The sequence below is a fragment of the Balaenoptera musculus genome, chromosome 10 (assembly GCF_009873245.2).
Source record: "Balaenoptera musculus isolate JJ_BM4_2016_0621 chromosome 10, mBalMus1.pri.v3, whole genome shotgun sequence".
In the NCBI taxonomy this organism is placed as follows: Eukaryota; Metazoa; Chordata; class Mammalia; order Artiodactyla; family Balaenopteridae; genus Balaenoptera; species Balaenoptera musculus.
Window position 1 is genome coordinate 30,094,937 of NC_045794.1, and position 13,714 is coordinate 30,108,650.

The 13,714-nt window shown below is 35.4% G+C and overlaps 1 protein-coding gene across 16 annotated transcripts in view; it reads right to left on the reverse strand.

Moving 5' to 3' along the window:
* Positions 1 to 1,729: 1,729 nt before the first annotated feature.
* Positions 1,730 to 13,714, reverse strand: part of KIF21A (kinesin family member 21A) — a 175,239-nt gene continuing 163,254 nt past the window's right edge. For all 16 annotated transcript variants that reach the window (XM_036865512.1, XM_036865519.1, XM_036865511.1 and 13 more), the window contains 5 exons: positions 13,519 to 13,683; positions 10,766 to 10,883; positions 9,188 to 9,358; positions 7,689 to 7,888; positions 1,730 to 3,000 (listed from right to left, as the gene is read on the reverse strand). In XM_036865512.1, the coding sequence (XP_036721407.1) occupies positions 2,907 to 3,000; positions 7,689 to 7,888; positions 9,188 to 9,358; positions 10,766 to 10,883; positions 13,519 to 13,683 (748 nt within the window). In that variant the 3' untranslated portion in view covers positions 1,730 to 2,906. The remainder of the gene's footprint in view (positions 3,001 to 7,688; positions 7,889 to 9,187; positions 9,359 to 10,765; positions 10,884 to 13,518; positions 13,684 to 13,714) is intronic.

Genomic DNA, 13,714 nt, shown 5'->3' on the forward strand with positions numbered 1-13,714 from the left:
AATATGCAAAACTTTGCTGTTACTCTTTAATTAAAATGCAGAAATTTTGATTTGAAAGAAGAAATAGTATCTTCCAAAGGAAGATGCTATTCTGGGAGGGCAAGGCATATATTTAATACAGTGAGGAATAAATCATATTTAATCATAGTTAAGTTTTAGTTAACTCTTAACTATTTTAAGAGTTGTTGTTAACAATTCTGGATGGGATCTTTAGGGGTTAACACTATCTTTTGTTGGTTCATAAACCGGCCCCCATACATGGAGGGCAAGGAGAGACTGAAGAAAGAGGCAGACCACTCCAGATTGGTACGTGGCAGGTTTAATAAGCAAGGGAATTTGCAAACAAGGCTAAACTTGGTGGCCACAAGATGAGCTCTTCACCCCTGCCCACCAGAATTTAAGTGTATATAGAGGCCTTAACTGGGTTCAGTCACATATACCGTCCAGATGGTCTCAAATAACACATTGCTCTCTCAAGGCTGCATCCTTGAAACAGCTCTGGCTATGGGAATGGTGAGTGGAAGGTACATGAGTGGAATATACTTTACAAGGACAGGGAAGGGGGTGAGAAACCTCTAATTGCCTAGGTCCAGATTGAGAATCAATCGGCGGCCATGTCCTCTTGATGAACTCCTCCAACATTTTTCAAAATGTAAGTCTTTAAGAGAACTGCCTCATTTACATATTCATTTAAATTACTTGAATCAGATTAACTCTATCTGAGCCTCCAGCATTTTAAAAGGTAAAATAGACACTGGGCTTTGTGTTCTGCATAAGCAAACACAGTGCTCAGGACCACATAAAAGACCTCTAATTGAACTCACAATCAGGGTCGAATGCCTTTAATAGGTATTGAGCACCTGGATTTTCCTTATCAGAGCACTTACTAGGCTGTTGTGTAATTATCATCTCTCTCCACCCAGAGGGCAAGCATCATCTCAGTCTTGTTATTTTTTTCCATCTCCAGTACCTGGCCCAGTATATGCTCAATAAACATTTATTGAATAAATTGTCCAGAAGATGAATTGTTGAGCCATAGTCCCATGAAAAGAAACACCCCAAGAGTATTTAAATTCAAAATAGTCCGGACAATCTCTCTCAGGTATTGGCATAGTATCTTCCTCCAGGGAAGGAGGCAAAATTACAAATTACAAAATTACAAAGTAGCTGAGTTTCTCTTTATAGGAAAATCCCTTCTTTAAGTTTATATATATATATATAACTTATAAAGAAGGGATATATATATATCTCACTGTGAAATATAGCATACGTATATAAAATAGGAAAGAAATACATTACAGTTTATTATGTCACTTAGGACTCAGGTCACGAAATAGGACATTTCTAGGACCTCCATACCCCTCTACATTCCCAACTCACCTCCTGCAACACCTGCCAGTCACCATGCCTTCCATTTCCTCTCCAAGTAACCAAGGTCATTATTGTCCTAACTGTTATGGGAATATCTTTCACTTGTTCAACCATCTATGTTCAAATCCCTAAACTATATGGTTTGATTTAATTCCTTTAAATAGTGAGTTTCCTTGGTTCCTCAAGATTAAATTATGGTTTATATTTTTCAAGAATATTTCATGTCTAGTGAGCAAAAAAAGGAATGCATATGTAGCACTGGATAACAAGAAAATGTCTTTCCTTATATCACACAGATAAAATAAAGTTTTACAAACACTGGCCATTTTCATATTAGGAAAAGAACAAGAGAATAAAAATAATTCACAGCGACATGTTTATTTAAGCCCTAGCTAAGTTTTCATTTACAGACAAATATTTTTGGGGAAAAAGATCACAAGACAATATTTCAAGTGTCATACCATCCACATAAAAATTAAACTTGCAGAATTTACAAATTAATATTCTGAGCAGACAGATAAATTATACATCCTTTTGCAAAATCCAATCTACAATATTTAAAAATTCATAGATACAACATAAGACATTCTTTCTTTACAATCTACCTATTTACATAGCTTTCCTCACTGAAGGTGATATAGTTCTCATCATAGCTACCAAGGTTTGCAAACACAGTACATTTAAAATATATTTAGCAGCATATAAAAAATTAGATAAAAAGGGAAAGAAATACTACTATTAAATAAAAATGAAATTAAAGGGTGATAATAGAAACAACTCCATAGGAAAATAGATCAAAATATATTTCTGTTAGGACATCAAAAATGTTTCCCATCACAGAATGTATGCACAGCACTAATAAAACAATTTAACAGCATTTTAGTCCTGAGCACAGAATATAGCACAGCTGCAAAACTTTGGTCAATACAAGTAAATGTCGACATCTAACACAATCTGTTTAACATTCTTTGTTAGCAGATTAAAGTTAATTCCATTTTATGAAAAATCACCATCAATAATATTCTCATACCTTTTTTCCATTACATTAAAAGAGCTTTTAAATTTGGGAACCCTCTGTAGACTGATATAAATACCAGACAAACCAATGTTTGATTAACATTCTCAATATGTTTTAAATATGTAAATCATCTGAACAGACTATATGAATGAGTTAACAGTGGGTTGCTTTGTATTCCAAGTGTATTTTCTGACTGTCACAAAAGCAGACATGTTGTACTTCAAATAATTTGAAGATGTTCTTTATAGCTAGGCATAAAAATCCAGCCACGATATAAGTGCAAATCAAGCAGCATATCAATTATAGGTTATATATGCATTGGTAGATATTAAAATTAAGCACACAGGATAGTACACAATTTTATTAGAATACCATTTATATTCAGCAGTTGGATTCAGATATATTTTCCAGTTAATCCCATTCACAAGTTTTTGCCTAATAAATGCAGGACAACATTTTCCATAAAGAACATAGAGTATAATCACAGTATTCAGTTTATGACTATCTTCATTCATGTTTAATTACTGGCAATATCTTCCACCGGATCTCCTGTGTCAAAGAGCTGACCATCTTGCAAATTTCGAGTCTTCCAAATTCTCACAGTTCGATCACTACACAATAATAAATTAAAAATGAACATGTGAAAAGAGGTGGAAAGATAAAGAAATAGTTCATAGAATTACTTATCATGGAAACATTTTCTGAAAAGATCTCTAATAGATGTAAGTAAAAATATACATTGTCCCACAGGTATATCAAACAGGTACCCATAATAATGAAATTAAAAATAGTTCATATAATCAAGGGCTTACTGTATGCCAGGTATTGTTACTATGTTTCCCTCACATACATTAATGCATTTAATTCTCTTTACATATCATAAGATATAGATAATGCTATTCTTCCCTATTTATTGATGAGCAAATTGAGGTCCAAAGAAGTTAATTAATTTGCCCAAGATCGGGCTTCCCTGGTGGTCCAGTGGTTGACTCTGCCCTTCCACTGCAGGGAGCGTGGGTTCGATCCCTGGTCGGGGAAGTCCCGCATGTCTCAAGGTGTGGCCAAAAAAAAAGAAAAATTTGCCCAAGATCACAAAGTAAGTGATAGTGCCAATATTTGAAACCAGGCAGTCTGGCTCCATCTCTTAAAGACTTTACTGATATGACATGGTCAGAGGTCTTCAGGCATAAGAGCCCAGAGTAAGATTACAGTGAGGGGGCCAGGGCAGGAATTCCAGGGAGTTGGTGAATCTGTTGATATTCAGGAAGAATTATGTTCAGGTTAAATCAACATAAGCCCACAGAAAAAGCAGGAGGCTACTAAGAAGTAGTCTAACATTCTGCCTATCATAGAACATAGACAATTCAAAGCTTTTCTGAGAAAACTTATTTTTATTCACTTAACATGTGGGCTTTGGGGACTAGTCATTAGACAATCACATTTCTTACCATGTCTCTCGTGGCTCTAAAAGGTGAGTGTTGCTTTTCTCCCACTTCCTAACAAACCCAAAGCCAAAAGAACGAGTTGCCATAGAATTGTATAGTTAAAAAGTATTTCAAAGATTATGTAGTCCATTTCGAGGATAAAGAAAGTTTAGTGACTTGTTCAATGTAACATAGTAGAGTACAGAGCTGAGCCTAGAATCCAGGCTTTCTAATTTTTAATCAACAATCTCCTCATCCCTAAGAGTTCTTACCACAAGGTAAAAAAAATCATATTTTTTTCTTTTCCTTTTCTTTTTTTTTTTGTATCTACATGAGATGATGGATGCTAACTAAGCTTATTGTGATAATCATTTCATTATATATTTAAGTCAAATCATTATGCTGTATACCTTAAACTTACACAGTGCTGTATGTCAATTATATATCAATAAAACTGGGGGGAAATAATAATCTCTCCCCATCCCACACAGCACATGTAACTGAAAACAGAAGTGGATATGTTCACTCATCCACCCATTTATCCATTCCATTTATTTATACAACCATCCATTCAACAAATGTTTATTGGGAACTTGCAGTGTTCTAGGCATTATTCTAGGTGCTTGGGATCAATTAAAAATAAACAAATAAATAAAAAACACAACCTTATGCCTTTGTAGATCATATATTCTAGCAAAAGGAGACAGACAATAAAACTTAATAAATAATTAAATTATAACGTTTATTAGAAAGTAATAAATGTTATAGAGAAATTAAAGAGTATGGCAAAGGGGATCAGGATCAGGAGTGGTAGTTGATAGGAGAGATCACAATTTTAAATAAAATGGCAAGGTTATTCTTATTGAGAAAGAAAGACATTAGAAGATCAGGATCTCTGAAGGCACTTTGGGCAAATGTCCTAAGGTTGGAGTGAGCCTGATATGTTCAAGAACCAGCAAAGATGTTATTGGTGTTGTAAGAGAAGGAGCACGCCAGAGGGTACTAGAAGGTAAGGTGAGAGATAAATGCTCAAAGGGTCAGATCAAGTAATGGCCTCTACTTTAGATAAAATGGATGACCAATGCAAGGTTTTGAGCAGAGAAGGAACAAGATCTGACTTGTATTTTTAAAAAATTACTCTGGTGTCTGTGTTGAGAATAGACTACATATGGGCAACGGACCTTGTTTAGGAGGCTACTGTAGTAATCCAAGAGCTGATGGTGACTAGGGTCAGTGAGGCAGCAAAAGTCATGGTGAGAAGTGGTCAGATTCTAGATATAATTTAAAGGTAGAACACCAACAGAGTTTGCTGATGAATTGGATACGGAGTGTGAAAGAAAGGGAGGAATGAAGGTTTCTAAACTAAGAGACAGAGAAGACAGACAAGCCATAAACTGAGATGGAGAAGGCTTTAGGATGAGCAGGTTTCTTAGGAAGGTCAGGAGTTTTTGGACATATGAAGTCTAAAATGAACAAACTTACACTACTAGTCATGACAGAGTAACTTGTGCCAGGTTAGCACTCCTGTTGTAAACAAAGTGAAAACTTGACAGAATATATGGAACAACTATTTTCAGAAACTGGGCAATGGGTAGTTCAGGCCTGTAATCCCTGAGAAAAGGGAAACAGAGAAGGTGAGCTCTGTGATGGCCCTGGTTCTCAGTCTGGCAGCACTTTCTAGACTACAGCAACGTGGGGAAACCAAGCAGAAAAATCACAGAATCAGAGTTGAAGAGATAGTAATAAAAATCTGGGAAGTGTGAAATAGTTGGAATTTGTAGAACCAGATAGAGAAGAGGAGAGAGCTATGCAAAAAGAACTATGGAGCTATAGGAAAAGAATTCCATCAATCTACATAGGGGTCCCCTAATGCCTTTGACTGAAGGCTAAGCTGCACATGAGTAGAATCAGACTATAAGGCCAGACCAAAATACTACTAGTGAGTACAAGTCAAACAAATCCCAGAGTTCACAAAGGGCTGTGAGATGTTCAGGGAACATTCAAGACATTCAGTAGAAATCCAAGAAGAGTTAAAAACAAGTCTCAAAAATATGAGCTGAACCACAAGTAACTTATGTGCCTGACAAACAAAGCCCAATACTCTTTAAAGGAATACAACAAAATCCAGAGACTCAAAACACAATACTATAATTAATGTTCAACATTCAATAAAATGTTACTTGACATAAAAGCAGAAAAAATAAGACCCATAGTCATAAGAAAAATCAATCAGTGACAACAGATCCAGACATCAGATATGATAGAATTACTTATACAAGGACTTTGAATTATAAAGTCCCACCTATAAAATAGGGATTATAATAATACTCACCTTCTAGAGTTCTTATGAAGACTAAATGAGTTAAAGCCTGAAAACACTTCGAACAATGCCTGGTAGATACTAAGCCCTATACAAACATTTGTTAGATAACAAATAAGGAGCACCAATTTGAAAATAGGCCTTCTGATTTTATTGACTATTTTCCTGATTTTATGTTACATGGTAAATACATCTGCATCTGATGCTCCATGGGTAAACTGAGAAAAATTTCAATTCTTCAAAAATAAAACTGTATCAGTGATACATAATACTTTTATAGTCTTATCTTGTGTGTCCCACAGCTTTGAGGGATATTAATTTATTTCCCATAAATTGTGAGGACAAAACAAATTTCCAAGGGAACAAATAAAAGTGATGACTCTTAAGAAAGTAATGCATCTTGGAAATAGCATCAATGAAGCACCAAAGGTAAGCACCTTAGAAAAACACAAAAGAAATTGGCTTTGATGTACCTTAGAGGTGAGAGAAAGTAAATCTAAATGAGAAGAGGGATTCAATGGAAACAGCACAAATAATAAGAGACACCAGAGAAATATAGCAGAGGTTTCAAAATAAAATCAGGGTAATCGTGCATTTAGGACAGACGAATCAAGCATTCGGTCAAATTAAGTAACATAATTGGTACACAAATGACATAGGGAGATTTTCAAGATAGATATTCATGAGAAATTACATTTTATTTGAATGAAATGAACACCTCACATTACAGTTAGTATATATGCTTTCCTTTTCAAAGTACTTATATACATGTTATGTCATTTTTATGGTCACATCTCTACACCTCCTTCAAACATCTTCTTAAATGTCACTTTCTCAGTAAGGCCTTCACTGACCACTCTATTGTGTAACCCCTGCCCCCCAGTGATGCTCTCATCCCCCTTCCCTGCTTTATTTTTCTCCATAGCACCTCTCACCATGTAACATATTTTACTTATTTATTTTCTTTACTCCTCCTTAGAATGAAACTACGGTTTGTATCTATTTTGTTCACTTCTCTATTCCCAAGGGTCTGGAACAGTGCCTGGCACATAGGAGATTCATCTTGAATACGCAAATGAGCAAATAAATTAATCAATCCAGCCATCTTAAGAGGGAAGTAGATATTATTACTATGTACTTAAACTTTAAAGGAGGTGGAAGATGCACAAAGTTTTTTTTTTTTTTCAATGAATTGGTCTAAATGTGAAGAATGACAGGCTTGTTGCCTTTCTGGAAAAACCTTTTAGAAACTAGTCACTTATGAATGATTTTTTAAAAATTAAAATCGCCAGGGGAAGATCTGGCAGCAGAATTCTTAGTCTAATCAGAGAGCAGATATAGGAGTAACACTATTACCATGTAACCAGGGGAGCCCAAACTCAGTGCCCACAGTGTATCTCAGAAAATATAAATAAGACATCACAAATAGACATTAGAATAACTGTAATAAAAGGATTCATATGTTCTACATTTCCAGATACTTACAACTTACAGGGTTTATTAAATCTGAATACAAGTAAACAATATAGAGAAAGATCACATAGGAGAAACTTACTCAGCTGCAGTAAAAATGTGGGTGGAATTAACACATATGGCATTGATAGGACTCTCATGACCTTTCATCTCTCCAACTGGCACAAAGGTATCTATGTTCCAGAGTTTCAGAATGCCCCCTCTGCAGCCACTGAGCAAAACTGGGTGGCCTGGCATCACTCCAAGGGCACAGACCCAATCCTTATGTGCATTTGGAACTTGCTGAGAAAAAAAAGAAAAATCAGCAGTTTAAGGGGAGTAGTCCAAACTGACATTTTCATACCAAAATAAGTTACAAAAGTTTTTATTGACAAAATTCAATATTTGGAACACTGAACTGGCCTGGAAACCATAAAAAACATTTTCTGTGAAGTCACTCTTCATGATTTAAAGAAATAAATCTGTAATTTGCTCCTAAATTTGCCTCACTAGTTATCATCAGTGTTATCAGTATTAAAGGCCTAGAATGTTAAAAAAAACAAATCTATAGAATCTAAAACACCTGGAAAATATACAGGATTTTTCAAACATCACTTTCTCTTCAAAGGAGTAACTATCTTACCTTTCTCCAAAATGTATCTCATGCAACTAGTTTGAAAACTGCAACCTGGTGTGTAGACTATAAGGATGGTCTCATAAAATCACTGCCTTAAATTTTGGAAGAGAACATAGAGGCCTAAAGGTTTTTGTTGAAGGCTGGAGCTAACCTATACATTTCACAATGAGTAAACAATAATTATAAGCTCAGACTATACACCATATTTTATGCATAAATATATTTATATACATAACATAAAAGTCACATCCAAGAATGTATATCTATAAAAGAAAAGCTTTTGAGTGCAATATATGCATCTGTTGCCAGGTTTTTTCTATTAACATTCATGCTACTTGTTCATTTTGTTTTCATCTGGTTTTAAGCAGGAAAGTAGGAGTAATTGCAATACATACACATGCATACATTTATAAGGAAAAGCCTGAAATTGAGTACAATTTTATCTGTTAACTAATTTCTTCCTCTGGGAATTAGGAAAAGCCACCAATGTTTGATTGTATTGACAGAACACTTCAATCCAACTATCATTCTATAGGAAATGAGAGAACCACCACTGTTGAATGTATGAAAATGAGATGAGGAATCATTTAGACTGCTTTGACCTTAGTGAAACTTGGTACTCTTTGGAATATGTGTACATAAAACAAAAAAACAAAAACAAAATGAGAAACTGACTGCTTTACTCCAAGACTGATTTCATTTAGTAAACACAAGCATGGGCAATCCCAGATCTTCCAACTCTTATCTATTCCTCTTTTATTTAGGAGATATCATTAAATGTTGAATGTTGCCCTTTTCATAATTAGTAACTCTGATGGCTGATGATGAAACACTTTTTAAGAGGAAGCCCTGTTTGATACCAACCCTAAACTATGAAAATCTAAATAGAGGCTCTTCGCGTTCTTATATAGAATACTGATGACTTTGAAATACCCACTCCATCCCATGAAAAGGTTTTGCATTACCTGTAGAAGGTCTTTTTGAGCTAAATCCCATTTCTTGATTCCATTATCTCTGGAACCACTAAATAGGTTATCCCCTTGTATGGTTAATGCTTCAATGCCATCATAATGAGGGGGCTCGAAATTGTGGGTGGGACTCACAGCTCCAAGAGCCCCTTCAGTGACATCAAACATCTAAATAAAAGCAGAAAGGAAGCAGTCATCCTATTTAACTTACAAATAAGCACCTATATGTGTTCATTCATAGAAACACACACACATATATTAACCAGATATGATTTGTTTTATTTTACTAAGTTAACTAAAATAACCTGCTATGAATGACTCAGGATGAACCTGAGCCTTATCTTCACACTACTTTTGCTTACATGTCACATGTTTACAAGACTGTAAGCTCTTAAGAAAGGCAACCAGTTTTCTCATGTGTGAGTGTACAAATGATATGTTAAATAATAAAAATGCTACATATCAATCCAGTTGAAATTCAAATAAATGATATGATTGTTATTTAAACACTATTAGGTAGCTCTGCAATCTTGGTGGTCATCTCAAATTCTCCAAAGCTGCTATTCAAAACCTTTCACTCCCCTCGGTTGCTCTCATCTCTCTTAACTGTTGAACTTGTGATTTCCTAAAAAGGTTAGTATGACCAAAAATAAACTTTCTGGACCATCCTTCCAGTTACAGAAGTTTCCTTTTATTCTCAAACATTCTCTTACCCTTCCCTTCTTTTCAGATGCTAAAGTGTACCTACTTTTTCCCAAGGTTCACATCTTTGATCTGATTCACCAATTGCTACCACTTCACTCTTCACACTTTCCCTCTCCACTGAGCCCATTTCCTGAGCATATAAACATGCTCAAGTCTACCAAATATAAAATCCTCTCACCTTAACCATTCTATTGTCAAGTCACTAACCGATTTCTCATCTCTTAATCAAAGTTTCTAAAAAAGAGTACTTATACTCTTCCTATCTCTCTTTATTACTGTTTCCTCTTTTTATTCCCGTTGGTTCTTATAGGATTCCCCAAGGCTGAGTCATATCAACCCCTCTCCTTTGGCCGTGTCAACTACTCTAACTCCTTAACCATCTGCTTCTGTTTGAACAGCTCTGAAACATACATGTCTAGTCATAACTTATCTTGAGCTCTGGACTTGCCTTTCAAATGGCCTATTGGACTACATGAGAAGGTCCTCTATTAGCATCTCAAATTTAACATCTCCAGAATCAAACTATGCTTCTCTCCTCATCTTATCTGCTACTTGCATAAAATATGAAGACCATAACATGTTCAGCATTAAAGGTGGTGATGATGAGACTTAAGCATTAGTTGGATGACTGAGCCAAAAAAATTTTTTAAATCCCTCCCAACCTATCTTCTATGAAAAGTGAGAATTTATATTTAAATAATAAGACAACACAACCAGGAACCGAGTGAGGAAAAGATCAGGAAGAAAAAGCAAAGGTTAGAAATGAGAAAAAAGAAAACTGATTAAGAGAAAAAGGTCCCACGTGCATCTCAATACTTCAAATCTATCATTTAATAGGAGAATGTAATTAAACAACTTTATTATACACACTTTGATATAATGATCCTTGGAGCCAGTGATGATTAAATCTTGTCCACTAGAAATCTGATCTACAGTAAGACACATAACAGGGCCTAGGTGTCCCGTTAACTTTCCTGTGGACTGAAACCTTTAAAAAGAAAGAAAAATAATTATGTTTGAAAATATTTCTTAGCATGCTGAGCCTAAGCCTCAGCAAAAATAATCAATAGTCTTTGCTAAAACTGTTCTTTTTGATTTAACTCCACCTCTATGCAACTCTGTTCAAATTAAGAGTAAAAATAATGGCCAAACTAATCAATTCTCTGATCGAAGTGTGAGGAGTCCTAAGTAAGTTATTCCAAGGCAACTAATATCATTCAGGTAGTTAAAAAAAAAAAATCAAAACTCCAAAAACTTGCTAAAGGCTAATTTTAACTCTAACCTAAGTCCAGGTAAACCTTAATCTGTTAAATGTCTCAACATGTTATAGACATATGATTGATGTTATCAGGGCCAATTTGAAATTTGATTAAAACAACTATGTCACTGATATAACTAGAAAATAACAATATGAAGAAAGTAAGATTATTTTACTACACTAACATATATTCTCACATATACACATACACATATATGTACACCCATCATATATACACATATACACATACATGTACGCACACATATGTGTATATACATGTATGTCAGAAAATAGGTAGTCCATTTCATCAGTTATTACAAAGACATGAAAATGACCAGGAATATATCTGACTGGTAGAAAAAACATGTGATGCCCATTGTCAGGGGGTGACAATGAACCTTTGTTTCATAGTCCTACCTCAAATCAAGCTGCTGGAATACAGAGATGTATTTGTCTTCTAGAATATTATTATTTCTTGTAACTCTTTTCTTAGTTACTTTGTTAAGATGAATCTGTATTTAATTATGTTGCTGAAATCAAGCAACTTGAAAAAGGATCTAACTTTTCAGCAGAAAAGAAAGTAAAGATTTTCAAAAGCTGATATCTTTTCTGCCTCATGTCATGGCTTTGAGTATCTTCCTTCATGGTACTACAACTACAAATCAAGTTTAATATCTTCAAGAATAAACTCAGTCCTCATCTCATTCCTAATTTTCTTAAACAAGCACTGTTTTCAATTTTCTACTTTTTATTTCTAAAACAGTACTCAGGACTGTGTTTCTTCTTTCTCTTTCTCTCTCATTTATTTATCTATAAATTATGCTTATAATACTTTCTCAGTCATGCGTTAAAATGTTACAAGTTATAACCAGTTTTCCTCAGAATTTCTAAAATAAATTTCCCTTTGTTTTACTACTGACAAAGACCTTCTACGTGGGATTATTACCTGAATTACCTATATTATCTGAATTACAAACTTTACTCAAAATCTTGTAATTGCCGGACTTCCCTGGTGGCGCAGTGGTTGAGAATCTGCCTGCCAGTGCAGGGGACACGGTTTCGAGCCCTGGTCTGGGAAGATCCCACATGCCACGGAGCAACTAAGCCCGTGAGCCACAACTACCGAGCCTGCGCGTCTGGATCCTGTGCTCCGCAACGGGAGAGGCCCACGCACCGCGGTGAAGAGTGGCCCCCGCTCGCCGCAACTAGAGAAAGCCCTCGCACAGAAACGAAGACCCAACGCAGCCAAAAGTAAATAAATAAATAAATAAATAAATAAATTTATATTAAAAAAAAGGCAATTACAATATTTTTTTTAATAAATTTATTTACTTTTGGCTGCGTTGGGTCTTCGTTTCTGTGCGAGGGCTTTCTCTAGTTGCGGCGAGCGGGGGCCACTCTTCACCGCGGTGCGTGGGCCTCTCCCGTTGCGGAGCACAGGATCCAGACGCGCAGGCTCGGTAGTTGTGGCTCACGGGCTTAGTTGCTCCGTGGCATGTGGGATCTTCCCAGACCAGGGCTCGAAACCGTGTCCCCTGCACTGGCAGGCAGATTCTCAACCACTGCGCCACCAGGGAAGCCCTTGTAACTGCCTTTTAATGGCCTTTATCCTCCATTACAAGATGAGTTCTAAGAAGATGGACACCAAATTTGTCTTGCTCAGTCTTTATCCCCAGTACCTACCACAAGTGGTGGTATAGTGCCTGCCATAATTGATATTGAATAAACATGTTAACTAATAAATAAATATTCCCTTGCTGCCAAAATTTTAAGAACTAGAAAAGAAGCTAAAATAAACCCTCAAATGAAGGATAAAAGCTCATACTTCACGGCAAATAAAAAAATCAAGTCAAAGATGTAATGCCTTACATTTCAATTTATCAGTTTTCTCTTTGTATTCACTTCATCTTCTTAATACTTCATCATATATATGTGTATATATATATAATTCTATATTTATAAAACTCCCGTGAAGATTTACACTTAAAGTTATATGGTTTGTAAACTGAACATTTTGAGATAATGATGCATAAGTGATGTTACAAAAAATAATTCTTTCAAAGATTTCTGTTTACCAGAAATCTTGTTCTCTTCCTGGTAAACAACACAACTTATAGACAAATATTAAGAAAGGCTATTTTCCTTCATATATTTTTTTCCCAGCAATGGAGATTAAAAGAAAGGAAAATTGTGAGTTTGCTAACGAGGACATAGACATTCAGAGGTGCTGAATCAAACAGAAAAGTCTAGGTTTTTATATTAACTTCTGGGGTTACACAAATTAGATTTCACACACACTAATGTTATTAATGTGTGAAAACTGCATTTGCCATATACAGGAACTACATTTTCTTTAAAATTCTACCTTTTAAGATCCCACATTCTGACAGCATTTCCAGAAGCTGCATAGAGGAAGGTGCCAGTTGGGTTCAGTGCAATTTGATTGATTTGGTTTTCCCCAGAAGGAATAGCAACTGTCCGGCTGGTGGTGGCAGAACAAGCATCTCCAAAAGTAACTTGACCTGAAGACCTTAACAGAGACAAAGTAAAGCAAAATAAGT